Source organism: Melopsittacus undulatus, chromosome 14, assembly GCF_012275295.1.
Source record: "Melopsittacus undulatus isolate bMelUnd1 chromosome 14, bMelUnd1.mat.Z, whole genome shotgun sequence".
NCBI classification, from domain to species: Eukaryota; Metazoa; Chordata; class Aves; order Psittaciformes; family Psittaculidae; genus Melopsittacus; species Melopsittacus undulatus.
Window position 1 is genome coordinate 6410502 of NC_047540.1, and position 27426 is coordinate 6437927.

Genomic DNA, 27426 nt, shown 5'->3' on the forward strand with positions numbered 1-27426 from the left:
CAGCAACAAGCACACCTGGCTAATGCTAGGAGTTTTGTCCCAAAAGAGTATCTCTCATTAAAATGATGCAACTTTAATACTTCTGTGGAGTTGTGTGTCCTACTCAGTGTTTTTTAATGAGGCCTCCATGCCAATTAATACCAAATGCTTTTCCTTTAGGAACTTTGTCCTCCCAGAGTCCACTGCATGTTTGCCAAGCCCTATGTTGGGTTTGTAATGCTGGGAGTTTCCAATCCAGTTTTGCTTCCCACCCCTGCAATCCCCACCCTCTAAACCCTTCAGAAGCTGCCAGGGCAAACACATCCTATAATGTAGAAGAATTTGAACATAAATGTTTGTGCAATTTACAGGTTGCCTTCAAAACCCCTTGGCACAAGAGCTGAAAAATATTCAGCTCCACTTCAACTGTCAAACACGAGGTGACAGAGAGTGTAAATCAGAGTTGAATAAAATAAAAAACCCAGAACTGCAGCTTTTATTAGCCAGCTTTACAGTCTCTTGTATACAGTACATTGCACAGCTCCGCCTTCACAATAACGCTTCCTGTATGAATATTGTGCCTTCCATGATGCAGTATAATCAAGGCAACTTACAGAACACTGCTGAGTTTATATCAAAATAAACAGAAGATGTAACCTTGGTTTATAATGAACATCCAAATTACCATGTACAATTTGCAGTAGACTCTGTAATGAGCTTTGATATATAAGCTAGATGACAGTGAAGGGGGAAAAAATAGTTTAAACTATCAAGTTTCCTCTTGAAATGTCTTTTCCCAAGGCACTGTGAACAAGACTGTTAGCAATTCTCAATGACTAAAAACACCAATGGGAATATAAATATTTCACACAACAACCACCGTCACATCATCAGCTATTCTCTTTTTCTTTCCCTTAAACAACGCCCCTGAAATTTGTTTGGTCCTTTGAGGGGTAATCAAATTATCTTCTGCAACATCACATATTTGTATTCAATACATCTATAAATCAAAGCTTTGTTGGAGTATTTGACCCTTTCACTGTAAATACTAAAGGATTTTTCCTCACTATTCCTGACCAAATCTGCAAATTCAACTTATTAAAAAACCAAAAAGCAGAAAGGGTTCAAAATAAAGCAAAGCCCTGTGTTTTTCAAGAGGAAACCATGCAAGAGTACATAAAAAGGCAAAATTGGCTACTTGAAAACCAAGAATTGTTTTTAATGCATTGGCCAAGGAAAATAAATTGCAAAGTTCTGTGAGGTTTTCTAAAAATTTACAAGAAAAACCAATGGGCAGTTCTAGTCAATCCAGATGTTCTTTTATCCTGTTTTAAATGACAACAAATACAGTCTCACACAATACGACTTCATCTTGACTGCAAGAGACACTCCTGTGTGATGCCTTCAGCATGACAAAATTACTGGGCAAAAAGAAAATTGGCATTCATTTCTTCAAGGGCTGATAAACAGAGGCATTGGGGTCAAGTCCAGAAGGGCTGGTCTCCACAAATTTGGAAGAGTAATGTGGGGAAACCGGACTCAGAGTGCTGGTGGCTGCAGTGTATGTTATGCTGGGCATTACTGCCATGACTTCTGCAATCTTCTGTTTTAGGTCCTTGATTTCCTGATCTTTTTGAATTATTTGCCCTGAAAACAGCAAACAACATCACTTAGAACCTGCAACATGTTCTCACTCTCCACCAACTTTTCATTAAGAGCTGTTGAAGCAAAACACCCGGGAGATATTCACTGCCTAACACAGCATCAGTAAAACACAACTTGTGTAACTCCTGCTTTGTGCTGAGGTGAATTACCTCTAGTTACCACATCACACAACTTGACACAGCACTTCCATCAGGTTTTGCACTCTTTGGATTCACTGCTGCATCAAACAATTATTTCTACAGCTCAACTTTGCTCTTTTCCATTCACCTTTTACAAGCACCTGACAAGAGCAGTAGCATTTGCTTATGAGATGAGTTCTTCAACTAAACCCCCTTGTGCACACTCACATCACCACTACAGCAATTAATAAAACAAACACCAATGAAATGAAACGATTTTCCTGCAGCCAAGCAGATTTCTGCAGGGAAATTAAACAGGGGCTAAAGCAAAAGGTTATTTCATTTTATTTCATTTTGCTTCATTGGTTCCTGAACCTGGGCAGGAGTTATCGTTGGCTTCATGCTCCCTCTGGTGGCTGCGGCACCCGTGTGATGCTCACCTCACCAGTGCCAGGTTTAAAACCAGCTGGGTTATTTTGCTCCCCCAACATTTCGGCTGTATTTACTTCAGGAGTAATAAAATACAATTAGGATTCAGGGAGAGGGGCTTAATAGAAAGCAACTATTATTTACAGTCCAGCTCTTTGAAAGAAGCTCTCCAGCTCTGAGGTAATGGCTTATAAAAATGTATAAAATAATGATAAATTAAGTCAAACACCCATCTTAATGGCTTTTGTCTTCAGTTTAATAGCCTGGGCAATCAGGTCAGGTTCACATTCGCAGAGCCACAAAAGGCAAAACCCCACTGAAAGTTGAAATGCTGAGTGGGGGCTGTAGCTCACCCCTAAATAAAGAGGTAGGATATTCTTTATGCTCTATTGTCATGCTTTCAGTTAGTGCTGTGTATTGAATTGAACTATTCTGTGTTACCTTGGGCAATCTCAAGCTGCCGTTTTGCATCTCCTAATGCAGAGAAGAGATCCAGCTTGATCCTTGTCTCTGCGCTCAGGCTGTTCTCTAAGTGCTGTGTTTTATCCTGCATGGCTGAAAGTGCTGACATTAACACCTCTGTATCCTTCTCATTCTCCTTGTACTTCCGCAGTTCCTGGAGGAGTAATGAGGACAAATGTTATTCTCACAGATTTCACACGTGAGATATACTGAGAAGTCTTTCTCTTCCCCACAGCACACCACTGGGCCTGGTATTAATACTGTAAAATTAAAATGATGGTTAATTAAGGACACTGTAATATTACCTCCAGTAATTATACACGACCATCACAAGTGATTAAAGCCATATTGTACAACACATAAATACAGTGCAGCAAGCAAGTACCATTTACTCTGCCTCTCAGCCCTCTCTCATCTGTATCAAGAGCCCCCATGGAGGAGCCCTCCTCAGCCCTTCCAAGTGCCAGCCAAGCAGCCGGGCAGTCCTCAGCCAAGCTGTGGAATGTGACAACACTTCCACAGCAAAATGGCCACAATGGGGACTGATGCCTTGCTGAACAGTTTAAAGTGATACTAAAGAACCACTTTAAGCTGCTTCAATTGGTTGATGAAAGGGATTTCTAGGGTTTATCTCAGAATACTTCCCACGTTGAACCCAGCTGTGCTGCAACCCCAGAAATTTGGAAGAAGGAAAAGGAGGGAGCGAGGATTCTGCACACAAGAGTGGTTGGGAAGTATGCATGGAAACTTTGACTAAAAAAAAACCCAGTACCTCTTTAGGAACAGGCAATTTGAAGGAATAAGGTCAGCTTCAGCTCACATATCTGAGCTCTCAAACTCGAATGTGCAAGACAACACATCTGCTACAAGTCCAGCACAATGTACAGTCAAGCACTATCACAAAAAACCAAAACATGTCTGGCCAGTGATTAAGACTACATAAAGTAAGCAATCTTGTTTGCTGGCAGTGAGATCTGAAGTGATGCAGACTGGCAACAAGCTCCTCACGTAAGATGAAAACTCTTAAGGGGATTTACATTCTCAGTCTACCCAGACCATTGGCTTGGGGGAAAAAATCCTAATTTAAACAATGGAATAGCGTGGAGCTGAGACAACTTCTCTCATACCCATCTTCTTGCAAACAAGTGTCTTGATGCAAGACATGCAAGACAGACATCTGAAGAACATAATTATTGAAGGTGTTGATTGCCTCCATCAGTTTCCAAGGGCTGAAAGCACTCACTCCTTGTGATGCTGATCTAAGCCCCTGGTGCTTTCTCCTTACCTGAACTTTCATTTCTAGTTCTCGTATCTGATCTTCTTTCAGCTTTATGTCAATTGTTAGCTTCTTGCATTCTGTCTCCAGCTCCCGGATACGGTTCCGTAAAGTTTCAGTACATTCTCCTCTGCAGAAAAAACATGGAGATATTGAAGCAAGTCCTCCCACTGCCTTAACTCAAGTAGACCTCTTAACACATATCAAGCTTTCTAAGAAAGAAATACATACAGACTATTCTTTTATGTACAGAACAGTGGAAAATGCCTCCCCAAATCCCCCCAGAGCACATCTCAGGGATATTGTGGAGTTGAGCTTGGTCTGGGGTAAAACAAAGTACCTTGTAGCAGCAGCAAATGCCACAGCACGTGCAGCAGTTGCTTCTTCCAACTTCTTTCTTTTCTTTTCTTCCATTAATTGTTTTTCTACAAAGGCTCGTGCCTCCTGCTCTGCCTTTAGTTTCTTCTCCAACTGGCTGATCATTTGTTTGTCTTTTTGTTTCATTTGTACAGCATTGTGTAATCTGGAAGGTAACAGGTATGGGATTTAACGGAGGATTTCACCTACTGAAAATAAATTGCTGTCAGTGGTCCCACATGAGCCTTGCTGGATTTGCCAGCAAATTTCGTAGAGACTTAACACAATACTTGCCCTGACTACAGTCAGCAGCACGGACTTAGTGTAGGAGCACCTACTTGTTCTGAAGCAGCTCATTTTCCTGGCGGAGCTGCCCGATCTCAGACCGAATGCCCCGCTCTGTGTTGGTCAGAGAACTGATCTGACTGCGCAGCTCCTGCTCGATCTGCCTGCTCGCCTGCAGGTCAGCCTTTAACTTCTTAATGTCTTGTTCCAACCTAAGACAGACAATTTGAAGAGACAATTTCAACTTTATTTCCCTATTACCCAAAGGTTCACGCACGTTATATAAAAATCACAGAGAGAACATGGCACCATCTGCCAACCCCCCAGCCCTTCAGACTTAAAATAATCAACTCTCAGGAATTATGTTTATCCTTGCTAAATAATAATGTTTTATGTAATGTTACGTATATAGCTCTATTATAGTGATACACTTCATATCCTCCCACAGGAATTTGTTTTACACTGCAGAATCCTAGAACCATAATGATGGAATTACATTTTTCCTCTGAGCCTGATAGGCTGCAACCAAGGCCAGATGCACACCTGAACAAATTCTGATTTTCTCACCAAATCAGAGTTTCATTTGTGATGGCGCTGCCGAATTCCCACCTAAAGGTGGCTTGCTCCTTGAAGCACACGATGCGCACGGTGAACAACCAGGATGTGTCAAATCAGCCACAGTTCAGGAGTCAGAAAATGTATTTTTAATTGTTCCTGAACAGGAGCCATCTGCTATACATTTAACTGTAGCTTTGGGAAGTTCTTCAAGACTCGTGTGAGCTTATCACCAACCCTGCTTAAAATAAGCCCCAAGTTGCTGAAGAGAGGCACGCAGTTTAAAGTATTCCCCAAATATATTTCAAAATGTGCTTATTCTTGGAATAAACACACATCTCAGGTAAATAATCAACCATTTTTTATGAGCACAGTCGCATACACATAAAAGCAAATACCAGTCACTCACACAATCTCATCAGTGCTGTCAAATTGAGTGTCATTGATTTCAAAGTCATTGATTCCAAAGTTTCTAAATGTTCATAAAGAAAATAAAGATGTTTTTCTTTCCTAAAGTTCCACACAGAATTAGTGGCAGTTGAACATTAGGACTTGGGGAGAATTGTCACAAGAGCCCAAATGAACAGCCCTTACTGACATTCACTATTGGAGGTGAGCTGTTAGAGCTTTCTGTCCTTAGAATTGAAATCACTTCACTCCTCTGGGCTTCAGTGCAGGAAAATCTTAACCTAAAATGCTACTGAGAGAGCTGTAACGATAGGAGGTGTAAGAACATCCTGTGTGAATTAATCAAGAGGTTAAATGTGGAATCAAACTTCTGAAAATCCATAAAAGCACATCTGTATTAGGCTAAAACGCACTGAAGAGGTCTACTGGGTAAATTAACAGCAAGAAACAGCCTATGAAGGATCAGATCCCACTTTCTATAGCTGTACTAAGTTGTCTTTCTAGTTGTACTTGAACTGCCCCAGTGATAAAATGAATTTCTTTTAATATAGTAGAAACTGTGGTCAAATGTACTTTTAAATAGAAAAAAACCCCACCCCACCAAACTTCTACTTAGAAAGCAAATAGTAACAGTACAAAGCAAATACACATTTCAGATGGAAGGCCACAAATCATTTCAACACCTTGTGTTCTGTTGTAGGAGGAAAAGAATTTGCAAACCTAACCAAATATTCCTTCCAGCATGGAACCACAGCACACAAACTGAAAATGGAAAACCCATTAGCAGACGTTATTAGGCATGTAACCTCCCAGTGTTCAGCATGTTAAGTGATGGAGCTGGAGACTTGTTGGGCAACGATATAACAGTTCAATTTACTTTTCCAATAAACAGTAACTCAGTATTTTAGAAAGAGCAAACTTAGTAATTGAAGAGAGTAAGATGCTGTAGGAAGCATTAAACTGTTGTATGCCAAGAGCTGACTGGTTTTAATATAGGTTTTCATAAATAGGTGAAAATACGGTTGGAAGGACAACATAAAGGAATGCACAGAAATCACACACACACACGCTTTACACTGACATTTATCCACAGATTGCAACATGCATGTCCATAATAAAGTGATAACTGTGAAAGTAAGACAGCTGTAAATATCCTTTCCCCTATGTCAAAATGCTCAAATAAGATATACCAGGATTTATTTTGGGTATTTAGTATTCCAGGAAAAGAACTGATCAGGTAAAGCTCAAATAAATCAAGAGGTGCTGGCACAGGACCAACTGAATTTGCGTTTCTGGCAACAAAGCATTGACATTAGTTCCAGCTTCTGAAGCCATCTGGTTCATGGCATTCCTGCCGTTCCAGGAAGGGTTCTGCACCCACAGTGCTTGTGGGACTGGTCCAGGCTGTGCTGTAAAGAGAGCTGAACCCTGCAGGATCCAGAGAGCACACACAAATGTGAGCAGAGAGGATGCTGCTCGCCAAACCAGGGGAAATATGAGGCCATAGCCTTCCTTTTACTCAGCCTGGGGAAAAGTGTTCAGCCAAAACTGTGTACATTAAATCTGTGAGAACCGGGATCAAGAACTGTTGCACACTTGCATATCACAGAAATCCTGCCTGAACACTGAACGAACACCCCATGGATGTCCTTCTGCCTTTACTTTTCAAGCATGCTCCAAGCACCAAATGTTCATCCTTTTCCAGGATTAAACTCAACAATAATTGCTCAAACCCTGAGTGCTTGCACCGTTTATGAAGACCCAGCAGCCATACCGCTAGAGCGCATCCAGGCAGACCAGGCACCAAGAGACAATGCCCATGAGCAGCCAGCAATGCCCACCTGCAACCCTAACTCAGTACATGCTGCAGAGGAGCTGCTGCCTCTCAGAAGCTGCTAGCAGGTGTAAAGTGGGAGCTCTACACCCTGCGTGCCCATTAAAACACAAAGACTCTCCGATTTACCAGCCACTACAAACAAGCTCACAGTGGGCTCAGCAGTTCAAAAGTGGCAACTGCACTGGTTCAACTTACCCTAATCAATGGATTCTGGGCTTCCATGCACCCCAGTTTTACACAGCACCTCCCAGTCAAGAGTCTTTATTCTGTTGTGAAGCAATCTCTCCTATCAGTACAGATAACCTAACTTGAACAGAATAACAGATGTAAACCATGCTCAATCTATGCAAATGATCAGCTACTGTAGTGCAACTCCAAAGGGGCAGAAGGGAATTAACAAAGGAAACGCATCTCTTTCAAGTCACTGGCAGACAAAACCATTGGAAATTTATCTGGCAATGGGCTTGGTTAGAAATGCATTAAAGATTTTACCAGATTTTAATTAATCCTTCTCATTATGTTGTAGTTTTCACTACAGCTTTAAATACCAAAGCAGCTGCTTTCCACAATTTTGAGAGCAAATAAATGCTCCTCACTATCTGAAATGAGATAGGAAGCTAATAATCCATCATAATGGAAGGACCAAATGTTTCCTTACATTTTCTGTCCCAGACCTGCCACAATTTGCTAGATACAAAACTTCATTAAGAAAACCAAACCACATGAAGTTAATTCCCCCTCAAAACCACATGTACTCCTTGCATCCTCCACTGTGTAACCATGTTCTTACCAAACATTTTCAGCCTAAACATGTCACTCTGTGGAACAGCCAGCCAAAGCTCTGCTCTGCAGAGAGAGGGCTCATCCATCATTTTCCCTTATGCTACCCGCTTTCTAAATTGGAAGCATGTCATCAAGGTAAAGCAATGCAATGCCATAAAGAAAGCTGTGCTGTTACAAGCATGAAACAGCGTGTGAGCTGCCCCTCCTGTAACAGTCTGCACCACTACTGCAATGATAAATGACCCAAGAAGACAGCATTTTAAAAATTATTACTATTCTTTCTACCATTTCATTTTCTGCTTAAGTCTCTTATTTCCAGGCTTATTGGGAAAGTTATTTACAAGGTGGGGATGAAGCAAACCAGAGTTCTAGAAGATGCTTTATTGCTGCACAAACTACAAATCATTTTGACACAAAACTATTTTTCAGATGAGGGTTTAGCTGCAGATTATTACATTGGGCTCTTTACACAACCAAGGCCAATTTTTCTTTGCAGTTTGCCATACTATAAATGCAGATTTACCCATTTTCTTTTCTCAGCAGTACCTCACATCATTCCTGATCTCACTGATGATGAGAATTCATCAGTAATCACCTCCAAGACTAAGTATTTTTCCAAATGCTTCAGGGAAATGGATGGATCAACTTAAAGACAACTCAATTCAGCTTAATGCTCCTAAGTATTGATGACTGGTGAATAACATACCTTGTTGCTTGGTTACTCATTCAGCTAAATCAATTCCATAATCACCTGGCAATTGTACACAAATTAAAACACAATTTATATAGAAATTCAAGTTTTTAAGACCCCAGAAGACCTCAGATGCTTTTCCAGGAGACCCATGTTCTTCCTTTGCTCTGTTCTGGCCCAGTCTCTTGGAATGTGCATCCCCTGCAGTGAACCTAACTTCTCTAAGTAGCCAATGTGATCTCACAGCACTGAGGTTCTCCTGCTGTAACTAACAGGCTATTACTATCAGTTTCTCAGAGCACTTCTCATTACCAAAAAGACAGTAATCCACACAGAGAAAGCCAAGTTACTTATTTTTCTCTTACACAGAAGTGATCTAAGCAGGTGGCATTTCAGAAGGTTCTTCTGTTTCTGAAGTCCAAGCACTATGCTGACAGTGGCTTGAAAATGGTCTGCGAGAAGGATCATTGCCATGATTTCTAACTTACATTCCTAATTCTTTTTCTTCTCTGTTCTATACTCCCCATCCCTCCCATCATATCGCATGAAATGCTGACCCCCACAGCAGCTGACAGCAAAAAGCCTGGAACACTGATGCCATTTCAGCCAAGGGAGATAAGGAAGCAAGCAGCAGCCATTACCCTTAAGACATCAACAGTGCCACAGAAGATGTACAATTATTAGTACCAAATGGAGATAAATTTACATTAAAACCTTCAGGTCTGTCTCTGCAGGTAACATCAGATTGTAGTAAAGCAAAGGAAAATGTGGGTAGACCAGCTCTTGCTTTGCAGAGATTTTCCTTAGTCCAACTGCCAGAAGATGTCATTGTTATCTCCAAGAATAATTAGTACCTGAGACAGGTTGTTTCCACACCTTGTGTGCCAACAACAGGACCTCTCTGGATGCAAACAGCTTTGCCAAGCTGCACTGCCAGGTTTCTGACTGTGGCTTTTTGTGCCTTTTTGGGTTTAAGAGTGCAAATAGCTAGAGGCAGGACACACTGTGTAATATGCAACACACACAAAGTCTGCAGCGATTCCAGCTTGGACTTGTTCCATATATCAAACCCCTAAACCATGAACAAAACCTGCTGTGCCTCAGAAGTGACAGTGAAACAGCAACAAGAAGTCAATCTGCACTGTACTTACTGACAAACAGTATGAAGTATTATGAGATACCACACTCATCCCTCTGCTAGATCCCAAAAGTATTCCTCTTGGCTCAGTTATCAGTGTTGGAAAATGAACAGCTCAGATCAGAGATTCAATTACCAAGCTCTTGACAAACCAACAGCAGATTTCAGCATCCACTGGAAGCACACACTTACTTCAATTGTAGGAACAAACCCCTAAGAGGTTACTTTTAAGGCTGATCAGCAGGGACACAGTCTCTTAAATCACTCTATCAACTGAGATGACAGTAACACAACATTCACTGAAACATCTAAAGACGGGCAGCAGCAACTTCCTCTCCTCTGTGCACTAACCATTTACCAGGCAGAGCAAGAAGCAAACCTCACTGTTTCAAATAAGAGCAATATTGTATATATAAAACATTAACTTAATCAGCAGTACCCTTTCAGATATGAAATGTCACATCAAGTAGTTAAGAGAAAAAGTTTAGCAGCATGCAATACTGTCTGGTTGCTGAACAACCCCTGTTAAGCTGAGTCCCCAGCAGTCCTAAGGCATACTTTACATTTAAGACGGGTTAGTCAGCCCAGGGAAGTCATTTGTGAACACAAAAGGAAAGCAGCTTGGTTTTGACATCCTGCTGTGAGTCTGCTGGACAAGAAGTTATAAAAAGCCTCTTTATTTGGAAGCTGAGCAGATCTGATGTGAAAGTCGGACACAAAGGCAGGACTCCACGCAGCCCTTTTCAGGCTTCAGCACTGATGCAGACTAAAAGTTTAATAACAGGAATGAGTAATACTACTGGAAGTAGAAAAGATGATGAACAAATCACTCCTTACGCCCCAGGGAAGGATAACTGACACGCTTTAAAAAATAAACATGAATTTTTAAATTTAAGTGCATTCCACCCCATCCAATTTGTCAGGTAAGTTTATGCTTCCATTGTGTAGGAGTTACATACTCCATCTGAATAGAAACTGCATTTCAAGAATGATTTCAGTCACCTCGCTTGTAAGAAACTGTGAGCAGCAACACAGGATGTTGGTGGTTTAAGTGCTCCTGGCTTGCCTGCACAGGGAAATCGATGTTCAATGAGCAGCTACAGGAATTGCTAACACAACAGCCACATCACACCCACACATCACAGAGAAACACTTGACAAACAAGGGCTGAAGTAGCTCAATTCTCCTTCCGGGCAGAGTAAGGCTACCTTGCACAAAGGCAGGCTCAGAGTACGCTAATGTGTACTCTGCCCCTACCCAGTCAATTAGAGGAGTAAGAACCCTGTAAGGGCTCAGTCTGGTTTATTGTATACCCACTTCTGCATTAGAAAACCTGCTTTGGACAATGACCATGATGACCTGGAGTAAGCTCACATCATAGCATATAAAAATTTCAATGTGTAATGTAAAGCATACGAGGTTTAAATCTCATTTCTTATCATAGCTACATGGGACAAAAGCCTGAGTCTTCCAGGTCATTCTCTTTTCCCAGGACTTAGGAATTATGTTTTACACTGCAGCAAAGCTGAACTGACCTGTTTTCTTCAGTGAGCAAGTAACATAAGGAGCAGAGAGATGCCCATCTGAAACTGGCAACATACAAATACAGCAGTCCTCTACAGGCTTCTTTAGATGCAGCTTTGCTGAAGAAACAGCCATCTGTATCCCATTAACCTTAGCTGAATCTGATTCACAGATTAGATTGATTAGCTGGTGTCTCATTTTCTTTATACAAGCTCTCTCTAGACATTAGGTATCAATTAGCCTGGATATGTAACTGGCAGGGGTACACCAAGCAGTGACAGTGATTAGTAGAGGAGAAAAATAACATTTTCATTGAAGTAATTGTATTCACACAGCACAAATCCTCAGAGACAGAGCAGAGTCAAAACTCCTATTACCAAAAGGAATCCACAGGGCCAACGAACCCGATCTGCCAGATCAGCTGGCCAACAAGGGCTTGAACACAAGAGTTGAGCACATGACGAAAGGAGAAAGACAGACATAAGCCACAAATGGTAACAAAGTGTATATCCATGTAACAGCTTTGTTCTAGATGTATCTGAACACTTCCTCCCTTTTTGGTACAAGTACTTGTTCTGATAACATGACAGCACCGTATGTCTTCACTTATACCCTGCAAGTACTTAGCTGCATTTCACAAATACATCTTCACTGAAACTTCAGATAAGCACATGTAAAGATGTGACTTGTTCAATCTTTGTAGTTTACAAGGCAGCTAAATTAAATCCTTTGGACCTGTTCTTAAACCAGTAAGGCAGCAGATATGCAAGCGAGAATCTGAACTTAGAAATTTAAGGGCTTGCACAGTAGCTGGTACTTTGCATCCTTACTTGTGAATTGAAGCTTAAACCAAAAGCCCAACATTTTGGGCTTTTCAGGGGAAAAACAAAACAAAAAACTAAGACAAAACAACCTGTTCAGGCACCATCAAACCCCACTGAACTCCATGGAGATTTAAAGGTCACTCCATGGAAGGTCTGTCAAGAACGCATCCACTGAGCTCTGTTATCGTGATTCCCCACATTTCTCTCATGCCTTCTATGAAGCGAGTGTCAAGCTATTGATTGTGCCTCACAACACCCCTGTGAGGTAGGCAAGTATTGTGTACAGAGGTAGAAAGGATGCAATTTGCTCAAGGCTGCATAGCAAACCAGAGGCAAAAGTCAGGAACAGAACCCAAAAGGCCTAGTTCCTAGTTATCTTATTCCATTCCTAGAAAATTCTGTTGTCTTCATGGGATCATAAGATGTATTTTCCTATGGAAAAAAAGCTCCGATGTCCTGGAGAGAAGGGAGGGTAAGAAAGGCTGTTACACAATGTTCAGATCAAACTTACCTTACCAGTGCATCTGGTTTGCTTAGCTGGTTATTAGGAATACAGTTTTCCATTAAGTCCTTGTGTGTGCTTGGGCTCTTGCTGGCACACTTCTGCTTTTTCTCATTTTTAGCAGATGAGGAGGGGATGCTCCCATTCGTTGCACTGTGGCTGCGAGGTGAGGAGTTCACCACTCCACTGACGTTTTTGTAATTTTTGGATGAGGCAGTGCATGAGTCCTCTTTTAAGAGGTTTTCTGTACTTCCTACAAGATCATTATTTAATCTTTTACTATTGATATGGTTTTCCATATATTCAATTTCTTGTATTTTAGAGTCTACAGGTTGCAAAATATTGTTATTTATTCCAAGGTTGTGTTTCTTCGCATCCTTGTCCTTTTCTTTCCCTTTTTCTCTATATTCTAGCTCTGGCAACGTGGCAGATAATTTTTTATTGGCTGGAATGCCTCCATTGTGCTGCAATAGTATCGAGGAATCCATATCAGATAATCCTTTGGCTGCTGCAATACCAAAACAAACAAAAAGTATACTTAGTTCACTAAATCAATCAATATTGTGACAGACCAAGAAAAATCATTAGCTACATATCAATCTTTCTGCAGAAAGCAATCAGTATTAGAGTATCTAGAAAAGAAAATCAGAAGTCACATGATAACTTAAGACTTTTTTTATCATTACTGGCAGGAAACACTTAGAGACTGAATAATAAATCCTCGTGCTTCATGAAGCACTGACTAGATTGATGCAGTTGCTAATGAAGAACTAAACAGAGGACATAATTCATTTCCACTGCCATACCAACCACTGCCAAAACCATTTCATTCCTGGCTCCTCTGTTTCCAAGTTCACTGTACTTCCAGCAAAACAATGTGAACTAACAAAGCCTTTCCTTAGCAGGTTTTTTAAATAGCAGATAAAGCGAACACATTAAATAATAAGTATAACTTGCCTTCCTCTGCCTCCCTCTCTTGCCTTTGTAGCATCTGCTGTTCTGGGGGCAGAGCTTGCTGGAGAAGCTGCATGTAGAACTCATTCTCCTTCTGCACTTCTTTTTGTTTTCTTAAACGCATTTTGTAGCTGACGTAACTTTTAAAGCCAAAGCCCAAAGTCACAACAGGGTAGCCAATACTAGGAAAAAAGCAACATTATCACTCAAAATGTAAGCATAATAGCAAATTAATAAATCATCATCAATAGTAATAGATTATATATAGCTGAGAATACATCTAGGTGACAACTTTGCACAGAAAATTATACATTTTTTTTTCTGTACAACAGTTACCAGTTTAAAAATGTAGGCACCTCTTTATTGAGATAAAATTACAGTTCATTGCAGACAGCAATTAAGTGTAGCACAAATTAAAGGATTATGACAATGCAATGGCACTTCTCAAAGACAGCTTTTAGACAAGGACCAGACTAAGAATAATGCATCTTCTGAGGAGATAACAGCCAAATACAGCAGAAGTTCCCAAGTTTTGTTCCTAAAGGGCAATGTAATATTTAAGACATTAAAGTGGGAGATGTGTTAGCAACATTCATCCAGAACAGTGGAAGGAGAAACCAACCCCTTGGCTGTGGGCAACAAATGGCCTTCGGAAATTCCTGTTTACGTGATTGACCTTGAAGCTGTGAGTGGAAGCATCTCATCCCTAAACTTGGTTCTTCCACTGGTCTTACTGACAGATACAATATGAAAACTTCCTTTCCAGCCAGATTCTGCTCTTCCATTTGCTGACAGGGATGACAGAAGCATTATAGAACTTTGGAATTATTTCCTTGCGTATCAGCTTCATCACGCAGGATATGAGTATCACCTTGTGACAAGCGCACCAGCACAGAATGCCAACAAACCCTGCTGGAGGATTTATTAACACGGACACTCCATCAGTGAGCTAACATCCCTGAATCAAAATAAATAGATCTTTGACAAGTATTTTAACAAAACAGTGGAGCTGCATTTTAAACACTGAAGGTATCTTAGATCAGGGGAGCACTCAGATGCAGATGACTATTAACGCTCACAGTCTTCTCATTCTTTGCTCAGTAAGAGCAGCACTGTACAAATTGCATGTCTAAGTAAGCTGCCAGAATGCAAGAATCATTTGCATATGCATCTGACATTATCTCTGCCGAGGCTTCTTTTGTAATGCTGTGTAAAGCCAGCTGTAGCTACTGTGCTAAAACTCTGATGACAAGCTGAAATGTTTGCATCCAATTCAGCAGCAGAAAGACCTTTCTTCACAGCTCCTAAAGTGCTTTTGTAGCCTATTACAGAATTTTATTAGTGTTTAAGGGACTTATTGCACAATGTAGACAAGATAAATGGACAGATGCTTAATTCATTAGAGGCTGTATCACACAGAACTGGACCAAATGACTCCAAGAAGAACAGGACACATTTTAAATGCAGGCCAATCAATGGATACTACACCAAAAACCTGTGGAATAAGAATACATTTCTTCCAGATATGGATACTCTGCAGCTGAGTTTTTTGCCTGAAGTCACTCTTATCACTTCCAAAGAAGTGATATAATAAGTAGTGGTTGTCTTATTTTCTGTCATGATTTTCAACCTGCAGCTTATTAACTTCCTCTTGTGAATTATGAAATCAGACACTCATGAGAGCCTGTCTTGTTGGAGGGGAAAAAGAGGAGTGCTTTGTTACAGAAAAAGAGGGTGATTTTGTTGTAATGGCATACATAGGTTATCAGTGAAACTATTTCACTACTTTTACCATCTATTCATTATGGGAATACAAAATTTGCAACCTGATGCCAGGTAACACTAGGTATATCCATGCTACAAGTTCCCTACAGCTCACAAGGACTGTATCTTCAGATAGGTTGTACTTGGTTATTGCTTAGCATGCATTTCTCATGGGCAGATGTGTGAGGGGAGAACCGAACAGCCAGGCCATAAACCAGTATAAGAAAGCCTTAAATGTTAATTTCTCTGGTGAAATAAAGGTAAGGAGAACAAGAAAACACTCACCAGTGTGCTGCAAATGGACGACAAAGGTCTACATGGAAATTTTTTAAATCCTTGAATCTAATGGCTGCTTCGATATAAACAAAAAGTATCCACAGTGATACTGTTGGCAAGCACACACCCCTCTCTAGTGACAGAAGGAAGAGAGAAAAACACCTCAGGGATATGTCACAAGCAGCAAATCAAGTTATTTTCAAAACATTCAAAAAATCAGGGGGAATTTTCAGACTTACAGGGGATTGTAAGAGGTTTTGTTCAGAATAAAGTATCAAGGATGTCTTTCTTTTGACCCAAATCTAAATTTTCATCTCCTTATCTCGCTTTATTAATTTTATAAGACATCAGTGAAAAATAACAGATGCACAGCTAATGAAATAGCTTGGCACAAAACCCTACCCAGAGAAAGAACACAAATGGAAGGAACTGCAGAAGATGAGGTAATGTTACAGCTTATGATCTTTGAGTCAGAAGTGGTAAGCTTGGACTACTTTCTCACTCCAAGTTAGGTATATCTTGGTAGCAGCAGTGAGCAAATCAGCTGAGAAAACAGGAGTGAGTAAGTACAATAGTGGTTACTCCATATATAGACAACAGTCTGCAACCCAAAACCCTTCATGAGGAGGACTTTCAGGATGCTCTATTGTTTTTTCTCTCCAGCACTACTGGAGAGAATGGAAAGTAGTAGCCAAGTCTTCAACATCCTGGCCACTGGAAAACACCACTTTTACTTGCAATATAGCCACTGTGAATCCCCACAAACCTATCTCAGTTACATGCCACAAGCTTCATGGAAATAAACAAAGGTCTTGATTACATACATATGTGTGACTTACATGAACATTTAAAGAGAAGAATCCCTAAGGTTGCAGTGAGTTAAAATATTAAACAAGCTCAATAGCTACAGTTCAAACTGCCCCATCATGGTTCTCCTTTAGGGTATTTTAGCATTAACCCTGAGAACAACATCAGATAATGCTTTAACGTGTGAATGCAATCCTAAAAATAGCTCCAGATTGTCTATGTACTTTAATTGGGCAGCACCTGGTTCCCAGCATCTTCCATTAGCTCCCACATTGTCATTATGATAAATTACTAACTTGTCAGAAAGATGACTGCTTTCACCAGCCAGCTGAGAAATGATGCTGCAAATTCTTGGGATCTGATGGCAAGTCTAGCATGAAATATTACAAAGGCCTCAAATCCCAATGACTGGGCTAGTGAGAAATTACCTCTAAAACCAGTTTTATTCCTAAAATGTTTAGACTGTGTGAAAGACAGGCACAGAACCCATGTCAAGTGGTAATGCTCAGGCAAACTAAACCACCTGCCGCTGATGCCAGCTGCTGCCCCAGAACCTAAGGGTTTATTAAAACAAAGCCAGGCAAATAAGCATAAAATAAAAGGGCATTGGGGAAGAAGATTTCTCCATACTTGTGCCAAGCTAATGGGGCAGACCCCAGCCTTTTCACTCAGAAACTGAATCCAGCTGACACAACGATTTGACTAATATGAACTGAAACTATGGTAATACAAACTGAACAGCACACCAATGGAAGATGGGAGGAACACAACTCTGTGCCACAAGCTTTTCCTGTATCTGTGCTCTGTGTTTGTTGAACTGCTGCAGAACTGTTTTGAAGTTAGGAAAATATTTGTTTTACTGCTCTGGAATTGCTGTTCATGCACCTTCAGTCCCACTGCTCGGGCGTTCCTGATTACTGTAAGATACACATCTGGGTGTATCAAGTGCAACTGAGCATATTAATGAAAACATTTTTTAACAAAACTGCATTAAAACAAATGTGGTAATGAACAGAAAAGGGGTTTTGCATGTTACTAAAAGCTGCAAGATACACACTCAAATCAATGAAGAATAGTGACCTACCTGTGTGCCAGACATACTGTACCCAAACATAGGTGCTGGCAGCAAAAAACAGCCATTGTATTGGTATGAAGAGCAGACATATTATATTTGATGTGAATGCTACACAAACAAAAAATACTGAAAAGGCCTAGAAGAAAGGAGGGGTGGGGGAAAGAAGAGTGCTTTGGTTTATTTCAGCAAATATTACCAACTTATTAATGCTGACACCACAATGATTTCAACACAGAAACACTAATGTTGCTTCTAACCAGGGCAAAGCAATAGAGCAGTGCAGCCACTGAAAGCAGAAACTTGGCTGATTAAGAGAGAATAGGTACAACATGAAAATTTGTGCCCATCCACTCTTCCAACAATAATCCAAACAGCTACATTTACTCCTTATTAATTCGCTTGAAGACTTTCATCTACACTGTTGATACAGTATTATCATCACTGTATTCTCCTTCTGGGAAAAAACCCAACCCAACCAACCAGCACGGTCATTTACTCTCTGAAAGAGCAGGAAAGACCTAAACAGTTAAGGGCTCCCATTTTATTTTGAAGAAAACCCTGTTAGGGATCTAAACTGATTCACTAACCTCAGGAATTCAACCAATATTTTCCTATGGTGAACATTTGCTAGCTACGTGTTTCACCTCCACTTGCCACAGACAACGCAGGCAGTCAGAGAGGAGAGGCTTGAGCCCAGGGCACTTAAGTCACCTGAAAATTCCTCCTTCTGTGAAGAGGTTCATCAGTGTCATGAAGCTAGTTATCTAACATGGAATATGCCCTGAACCCGTGCAGGATTTCCCTACAGAGGGAACGTGTGTTATACTTACCAAACCCTGGTATCTGAAGGAATCGTAAACACTCCTGATGAAGAGCCAGAATGGCCACAGATACTCAAATCTGAACTCCAGGACAAAATCTGCCAACAGTACCAGGGCCCACACCACCAGGAACTTCAGATACAGGAAAGTACTGGAAGGGGAGAAAGAAAAGGTAATTTCAGGTCAGTTCAAGAATAAAAGCTATAGACAACTATAACGGACAAGAAAACTTCATCCAAAGTGATTTACAAAACAGTAGGTTTATTATTATTCTATTAAAACCAGGCCTGGTCTAATGAAGCTAATTCTATTCAACTGCATTTGTGTTAAAGTAGCAAAGCAACAGAGAGAGCTCACTGCCCTTGCAGACATGCAGGACCACCTCCCTCTGCTCTGCAGGGCAGTTTTACACAGGCTCAGGCATGACTTCACAGCTGAAGTGATGCTCTTCCACTGTGCACTCTTGTACTGGGAGCTCAGAAATGTCTGTGTTCCTGCTCCTCAGACTGCAGATGTTCACTCATTTTCCACAGTTAACACAGAAACTTCAACACCAATAAATTGAGATGTATTCCAGGTCTATAACTACAGCAATTAGGAAGACTGGCTTGATTCTGAGTTGTCAGTGTTACGTTTGAAAACATCCATATTAAAGTCAATGTAAAATAAAACCACAACAGAAAAGTGGAGCCACGTGAAACCAGACAGTCTAACTTCAATTTTTTACTTATTTCAAAGCACATTTCCCTAATTCTTAGTCCTGCATTTTGAACCATTCATGATCCTTCTTGGCTAGAGCTCAAAATATTTTGAGACCATATCTGACACAGGAGCACCTGAGGGATCAGCCTGATCCATTCTGCTGAAAAGGAGGCAGCTCCCTCAAATCCCAGCAACCACAGATGTAGTACATTCCTCCAGCTCCCCAGAATGCAACTACCTTGTTGCACTCTGTTGGGCTATCACAAAGGTGGGTTTTTCAAACGTGTCTTTTAAATCAAGGGCAGTTTTTCCTTTTAGCTGCTTCTTTTTCCTCTTCTATCACATGCCAACAGCACCAGTGGAACTTTGCCCTGGTTGTCTACTGGTCAGCTGCCAGGAGTCTGCATGCACAGTGCCAGGTAGAATCAAGTTTCTGCACTGTGCATGAACACGTGGCTTTTTTAGGAAGCTCTTCAGAGAAGGTACAAAACAAAAAGCTTCTATCAACAGTGTCAGGTACCAGTGGAGGGTTGGAGGCAACAAACTACTCCTCTATTATCACTCACGTTGTCACACAAGGTCAGCTCCCAAACCACACAAGTGGGAGAGCGCTTTGATTCCTTGTGAGCAAAGATTGACTGTGTGTGCCTGAAAGCATCCCTTATTGACTGGCCTGGCTGTGCTGCCTCCCCAGGAGAAGAGCTCTTGCTTGGCTTTGCTGCTTGCTGACCGTGTGTCATCAGGCTCCCCCTCAAAAGTCCAATGCACTGTGAAAGGACTTGCTCCCACAGACCCACTCACATAGACATACTCATGTGAGTTCATGCTTTAAATGTACTCACACAAGTTCATGCTTTTAAATCAGCACCAACTAAAAGAAAACTTCATAGAAAATACATTTTGAAGACTGTGACAAATACGCAGCTATTCCACATGTGACCCACCTCAGCCTCCCCCCACTCACCTGGCTGAACATTCTGAATCTGGATTTTAATACAATGGGACAGGGGGGGAAGATTCTGCTTTTTTCAGTTTTTATAGAACCATCCCAGCCACTCAGGCAAAACAGCCTCTTTGAGGAGAGCAAAACTACAGTACAAGTATTAAAAGAAACTAAACCCAACCCAAGCCCACCAAAACACCTTAAATGGTCACGTTTGTCCTGGTATATTACGCTTGCATACACTGCTGGTCTCTTGTTTATGTAAGATTAGATCTTCAGCAGAAATCTGTCAAAAGCAGCCACATTCAGGGAATACTCAGGCACAAAAGGTAACTAACATGTGGGGATATTGTCACCACTGTGCTCAGCTTGATCATGCTGCCAATCCTACATGTGCAGCTCTTCAGGTCTGAGAAAAATACAGAGGCATCAGAACCAGGCAGTCCTGATGCTGCCTGTTTGGCTGGAAAAGCAGTTGTGTTGTGTAGGCATGTCTTCCTGGGCTAAGCCTATGGTTAGGGTTGATTTTTCTGCCACTGAAACCTATAGACTACATCTTCCCCAGCAAATTAGGTTGTCAGAACTAACACTTTTCAACTGTTAAGTGCCACTCTAAGTTAAAGCATTTGCTGAATCAGAGTTCTGTGATACAATCATTACAAGTGACTTCTAATATTAAATTCGCATCAATCCAAAGGCCATGGTGATATTTACCACCTTTTAAAGTGGAGTTGTTACAGTACAACAAAGGTAATAAGGTTTTTCCAAGAATATTAAAGAGCCTATTTCTCAGTCACCTGAAGGACTCCAAAGCAATGAAGGATTTAAAAAGTACAAGACTAAGACACAAGAAAGTTATTTCTCATAAGACTTCTTCCACTTCGGTTGGCCTCAGCAACAACATTCACTGTTGTGTAATATAGTCTACATGTATGTTCAGCTGCTGAGTGCACATGCACTCAGAGAAACCATCAGGAGGGTACTACATCCCATCAATGGCTTTTTCACATCAGGACCTGCTGCTCTCCAGTTAAAGGCTGGAGGGCTGCAGAGCAGAGCTGCACACTCAGCTCAGCTTTAGAAAGTGATACTGGTAGCAGCCTCCAGACATCAGCTCCCTCCTCGAAATGGGCCGGGTTTCCATCGTGCTGGCACAGTCACACACAGAGCTCTGCCTGTGCCGCACACTGCAGCCTGCAGTTGGCAGTGAAGCTTTGTAGTAGGCAGAAACACAGATCTCTGCTTACCCTTCTTGCACAGAGGTGTGCTGCACACCGGGGTTTGCTGCTCCTGCCCAGCACACAGTTCATCAGTTCCTTTGCAAGTGCTTAGTGAACAGACTGCTTTGTAGTGAGCACCTAAAGTAGTCATAACTGAGAAACCTCCAGTGAAAGGTATACCCCAAGCAGGCTGAGGACGTCTCCTTCGGACAGGCTCATCACTCCTCTGCGGATTGTTCCATACGACACACACCATTCAGACCACACCACATGAATGAAATGACTAACAGAATTGAGCAGTAGCCCTCCTCCCTCCCTCTGCTTTGTACTAGCCCTTTACTTCATCATTGCTCCTCAATCTATTAATCCCTTCCAGATTTCCTCCTCCCCTTCAGTGCATCTCTACTGTTACCTGCTCCCCACACAGTCCTCTGGAATCCAGCACCAGCCATCTGGTGCCCATGGACCTCTGACAGCCATTGATCTTTCTGGGCACATCCACCCAGTTCTCCAATTTTGATAGGTGCTGTGTCAGTATCCTCACTTAAAGATAACATTCACCAGGCAAAGTGCTCTCTAACCTCTGGAACCCTTGTATTAGAAAGGCTCAAATATATTCCATGATGACAATTAGGATTCCGAGTTTGTTCTCAATAGAGTAAGTACCTAAAATCTGGGTTATCTAACGTTCTGACAGATGTCAGAAAACTCTGACTTCAGTGAGCTGACAGGTTTAAGGACAGGGCCTTCCCTATACAACTGGCACATGGCATCTACTCTCGTGGGGTAGCAGATGAGGGGAAGGGTGGCCACATTCACATGAGCAGGGCACTGCACAGGGAAGAGCAGTGACCACAGTGCTGGAAATCCTGTGAAACCTCAGTGGATTCCTAATACAGACTGAATAGAAACATTTATTCCTAACCCCACGTGGCTGTGCTACCCCTTTGAATTTGCAAACATATCACTTTCCTCCATATTCTCCCCCCCTTCAAGTGCCAGATGCCATTTCCTTCCCCCCCACCCCTTGTTCTTTGTTACTGTTCTTTGTTCTCTTTTTCCTGCCCCATAGAAACAGACCTTGTGCTTGCTACAAGGTAAAAATAGTTTTAAAAATCACTAGGAAAAAAACCCAACCAATTACGAACCCAAATCCTATCTGGTAGCAAATTAAGCTTCTATTCTATCCCTCTGTTATCAGCAAGTCCCTAAGGCTGGAAAGTGAATCTTGGCAGAACTGATGGCATGTTTCATTGTGCAGCCTGGCTCACACAAGACAATGGAGCGGAAGGATCCTGAGGCTGGCAGGCACCAAACACAGAAAGGTGAACTTTAACATGCCATGGAATTACCAGTTACCACGTCTAGGTTATCCTCCCAGTGCCAGAGAGAACACTGGGGATGCTCACTGGAGACTTTCAAGCAAAAAAAGCTTTGTGTATGTAAACATCCATACACACACACACATATATGCAATATTATTACTAGTGGGGAAGAAAAGTGGTACAGAATGAGCACAGCAAATATGCAAGAGAGAAACCATGGTTGCTGGAACGTGGTATGCACACTGGAAATCATTGTGTGAAATCTGAAATGTTTTACTCCCAGGAAACCTCCCTGACTACTGATTCAGTGTCTTGATATGGCAGAGAACACAGTAATCACTGAAGGATGGAAATGCAAGTACAGGAAGACAAAATAGAAAATTCTTACAGTAATTCTGGAAGCAACTGCAATAGAGACTGCTGAACCACAGGCAGCTAAGCAGCACTCAGTATTGTAGTACTGAAACAAGAGCATTGTGAGCCCACTGTGGTAACTCAGCTGAAAACATCACTCCAGAACAAGTAAAATAAAGCAAAAGGAACTGCAGCGTGCAGGGAATGAAAGTCACTGGCAGAGGGAAGCAATATTACACATGCCGTTGGGGTTGACATAGTAGAACACATTTAAATGTAAGCTAAATTGGATCTGAGACCTGAATTTACGTAATAAAAAATAACACTGCTGGTTTGTTACAGACCTCCAGGGCAGGTTGAGAAGAAAATGTTTTTCCCCATATAGGAAGCTTATAAAAAAAGTGTCAGAATAGATCAGTAGGCAGAATCCTTATGGATTTGGGGGTTTTATTGTTTTTAAGAAACAGCCTACAAAAAGGCTACATTCCTGGAGTTAGTAATGAACTGGTTTTCCTTACAGTTTATTTGGCTGTCAGCAGAGTCCAGAATCAAGTCCTTGGAAATGAGCCACATCACACGGTAGGGGACACAAAGAACCACAGGATCCCTTAGCAAAGGGAATGCCGTCCAGCACGAGATGCCCAGGGGCACCCACTGCCTTCATGCCAGCAGCAGGTACCTCAGTAACCACAGCCACATCCTCCCACTTGGCTGCCAGCCCAGGTGAGGCCTGGGATAAAGGGCAATACATATATAGCTCTAAAAAAAATAATCCTAATTCTAAAGGAACATGCAGTGTTTAAGGAGTGTTGTCAAGAAATCCAGGATAGACAGCAGAAGACAGTGGATGTGGCACCATAAATTAAGCCACTAACATGTGGAGTTCATCTTGAAACTGAACTAGCTACACCATTGGTACCAAGTGCCAACAGGACTTGGTAAAGCCCAAACAAGCAGTAGCAGCAACGAAGCTGAAGGGTTTTAAATAATGAAGGATGAGGACTGGGAAGACTTAGAAACAAGCACCAACAAGTAAACTTTAATTGCCTAACTGCTGACAAGCTGCAATGAATATTTTCATTAAGTTTTTCATGCATGCAGTGTCAAAGGTAGATGTTCATCGCTCAAGCATCAGAAAACAATGGCAACTTATAGCTTAAAACCTAAAAAGGCAAAAAGGTTGCGAGCACAATGGGGAAATAACAAGAGATCTCAATTCCTACTCCCAGTTTGTTGGGTTTGGAACTCGACTGAAAGCACAGATATGTTTTAATTATAGTAACGTTCTTTCCACAGATACTGCAATACTTTTAAATAGCACAAGTCCTTACCATGCTTGCACATAATGTAGACTGGGGTTTGTTGGGTTTTTCAGGGTAGAGGTGGCAACATTCACTTGAAATGGTGCTACTACACCACAGGCAGCCAGGGCCTCCGCGGCAGAACACAGGAGCAAAGCCCCAAGGAGCTGTAGATGGGGAGTAAAACTAAACTGGAAGGGAAGGCAGAAAGCAGAAGGAAGGAAAGCCAGCAGCATGGAAAAAGCAGTCTAAAGGAGAATAGGATAGTGAGGCTGCTGTTGAAAATCTGGTGGGGAAGATTGGTCAGGAATAACTTTGGAAGTGTTTCTGAAGGGCTGAGACCAAACAGCTCGTTTGACTTAGGAAGTGAATGTTGGAGAAAGGGCTTTAAAGACCTACAGCTGTAACAGTTCAGATAGGAAAGGCTGTGAACCCTTAGATCAACCTGTTAGAAATGATACTCCAGAAGATGGCAAAACCACTTATTCAGGGAGATTGAATATTCACATATTTCAGTGCAAGCCTGGATATTACATTTCTAACTCTTGCTCTGTGACCAGAAGCTCTTTCCTACTGCTTCTTACACACTGCTTCAGTTTTACACACGTAGCAAACCTGTCGCCAGAGCTTTACTGCAGGACAATGCCTTCATTGCTTCACCTGCTCCAAAACTCTTCAGCTTTACAGCTCTCAACTGCACTCCCATGTGTCTGTTACAGCTCTGCACTGAAAGCCTGGGGAGGGAGCAAGGATGGGAACATCTGCCTTAAAAAGCAAACAGAAATCCCAGCAGAGTTAAGTATCTCAATCATGCTGTTTGTTCAAGCCCAGCTGCTTGGCTGTAACACTATGATGCTACCTACTGATTGTTCTGTTTACTGGGTTTGTGTACGCTGATGGTGACAATTAGGATAAGTTGTGTAAATAACTACAGCAATTACAAAACTTTAGAAATCTAGAGCTATACCAGAAGCTACCTGTTGTAACCTCCTTGAATTATACATTTCAAGAGGAAAAAAGTAATAAAGCCCAAAAATGAAAAAAGAGAGCAAAAGGAACAAGGAAAAGAGCCATAATCCATGTAAACCCATGTAAAAGCACTTCTCTCTGCTCATACTTCCAAAGAGGAAAGCCTTCCACTAGCTTCTCTTTTCTTTCTGGGGGACAATACTTGGAGGTCACTGATTACTTCTGCTGATCCAAATGCCACATGAAACAAAGGCTAAAATCCTCTTTCTGAACTAAGCATTCCAGAAGTTAGCACAAGCAGCCAGCCTCATCTCTAGGCTGTTCAGAGCTACAACACCTCTCCACACTGAGCACACTGATCACCTAGTGTCCTCCTCATCTTTTCCTGGTTTTCCCTCCTCTTTTCCCACCTTTCCAACCAGTCACCTCAAAGGTAACAGGAAGCAAAAGCTTTTGAATTACTTCGGAAACCTAAGTAATTATAAAAGGAACTGTTTATATTTTAAATATTTTCCCAAGTTTACTCATCTTTCCTATTAACTTCTAAGCAATGGTTGCTTTTTCTTTGACATTCCAAGCACCCTTTTCTCAAAACCCAGGAGTCTAAAGCAACAGCAGACTCTCTACTCTACTCTCACGTGGAGATTCACTACAAGTAGCATAAGCAGTATATTGTGACAGGTTTGTTACAGCCAGAGCCCACTATCACCCATTTCCATATGCAAATCTGCATTATATGAGTTTGCTCAAGTTTCCAGCCACTGCATATATAAACGAGGAACAGAAATGGGACATTACAGTGTAACTTTGGAAAGCCTCTACTAAACCAACCTCCTCTTCATTCAGAAATACACAATTACTCCATTTCATTGGCATAGTCAAGAGGCAGAGCTCTAAAGCACTCTTTGAATACACTCAACAAGTAAATGCTTCAGAATCTCTGTTTCGGTGCATTCCGCACGTGAACACCTGGAAAGCATGCCCTTATTCCAAACCATTCACGGCCAAGAACACGGAGCTCGTTCTATTACAGTTTCCCTCCCCGTTCCGCAGGTCAGAGGCGGATCAGACACCGGCTGCGTTTCCCCCTCCCGTGCTGCGGGATGCCCCACACCAGACCCCGCTCGCATCCCTCGCTTTCCCCGCGGATCCCACAGCGCAGGGCCCGCGGCCGCCACGTGAGGACGGAGTTTCCCGACTGGAGCGGCAGCGCCTGGAGGAGCGCTCCCCAGCACACGGGGGATGTGGAGGCTCCCCCCGCTCGAGGCCGCTCCCTGCGGCCGCGCCGGCAGGACCTTGGCCAGCAGCTTCCCCCCCCCCCGGCCCCGGCCCCGGCCCCGGCCCCGGCGGAGCGAGGCGCTGGCTGGGGGGCTGCGGGGGCTGGCGCGGGGAGGCCGCGGGGCGGGGCGAACCCGGGGAGCGGGGGGGGAACGGGGCGCCATGGCGCGCGTGGCCCCGCTGACAGGGCCGGGGGGCGGGGCGCCGCTGAGGGGACGGGGGCGCGAGGGGACCGGGGCGGCGCGTCCTTCCTTCCCCCCCCCCCCGACCCCCGGGTCCGGTGCTCTCCTCCCACCGCCGCCCCGCTCGGTACCTGCCGTAGATGCCCTCGGTGATGCGGTTCCGCTTGAGCGGCCGCCGCAGCTTGCTGCAGTCCGCGCTCCGCCGCTTCATCCTCCCGGCCGCCTGCGGCCCGGCCCGGCCGGCCCCGCCGCGCGCCCCGGCCCCGCGCTGCCCGCTCACGGCAGCAGCATCCGCCCCCGCGGGGGAGCCTCGCGCGGCAGCTTCTCCGGTTTTCTCTCTTTTTCTCCCCTTTTTCCCCCTCGAAACAAAGAAATAACAATAATTCCTGGTCCGACCCTCCCCGCCGCGTCCCCCGCGCAGCCGCCGCGCAGCGCCCCGCCCGCCCCGCCGCGGACCAATCCAGCGCTGCCGCCAGCCGGAAAGACTGCGCGCTCCACCAATGGGCGTTGGGGAAAGGGAGATGGACGGCTGGGGAGGCCAATAGCGACATCGCAACGTAGGTCCCGCCCCGCGCTATCGGGAGGCCCCGCCCACAGCCCTGATTGACGGCGGCGGAAGCC

At 42.9% G+C, this 27426-nt stretch overlaps 1 protein-coding gene across 1 annotated transcript; it reads right to left on the reverse strand.

Moving 5' to 3' along the window:
- Positions 1 to 432: 432 nt before the first annotated feature.
- On the reverse strand, positions 433 to 27043 carry MACO1 (macoilin 1). The gene is made up of 11 exons (XM_034069309.1): positions 26937 to 27043; positions 18541 to 18682; positions 17720 to 17846; positions 15838 to 15961; positions 13792 to 13970; positions 12844 to 13342; positions 4626 to 4784; positions 4271 to 4453; positions 3940 to 4060; positions 2634 to 2808; positions 433 to 1626 (listed from the first exon to the last, which is right to left on the reverse strand). Exons 1-11 carry the CDS (start codon positions 27014 to 27016, stop codon positions 1424 to 1426), a joined length of 1992 nt encoding a protein of 663 aa, XP_033925200.1. The 5' UTR covers positions 27017 to 27043; the 3' UTR covers positions 433 to 1423.
- Between the last annotated feature and the right edge of the window lie 383 nt (positions 27044 to 27426).

Excerpts from the sequence above, each read along its gene's own strand:
- MACO1 (XM_034069309.1), bottom strand. The coding sequence starts at position 27,016 with ATGAAGCGGCGGAGCGCGGACTGCAGCAAGCTGCGGCGGCCGCTCAAG. Across the intron at positions 18,683-26,936 it reads ACCGAGGGCATCTACGGCAG|TACTTTCCTGTATCTGAAGT; the intron begins GTACCGAGCGGG and ends CTCCCCTTCCAG. Across the intron at positions 13,343-13,791 it reads AGAGAGGGAGGCAGAGGAAG|CAGCCAAAGGATTATCTGAT; the intron begins GCAAGTTATACT and ends TTGGTATTGCAG.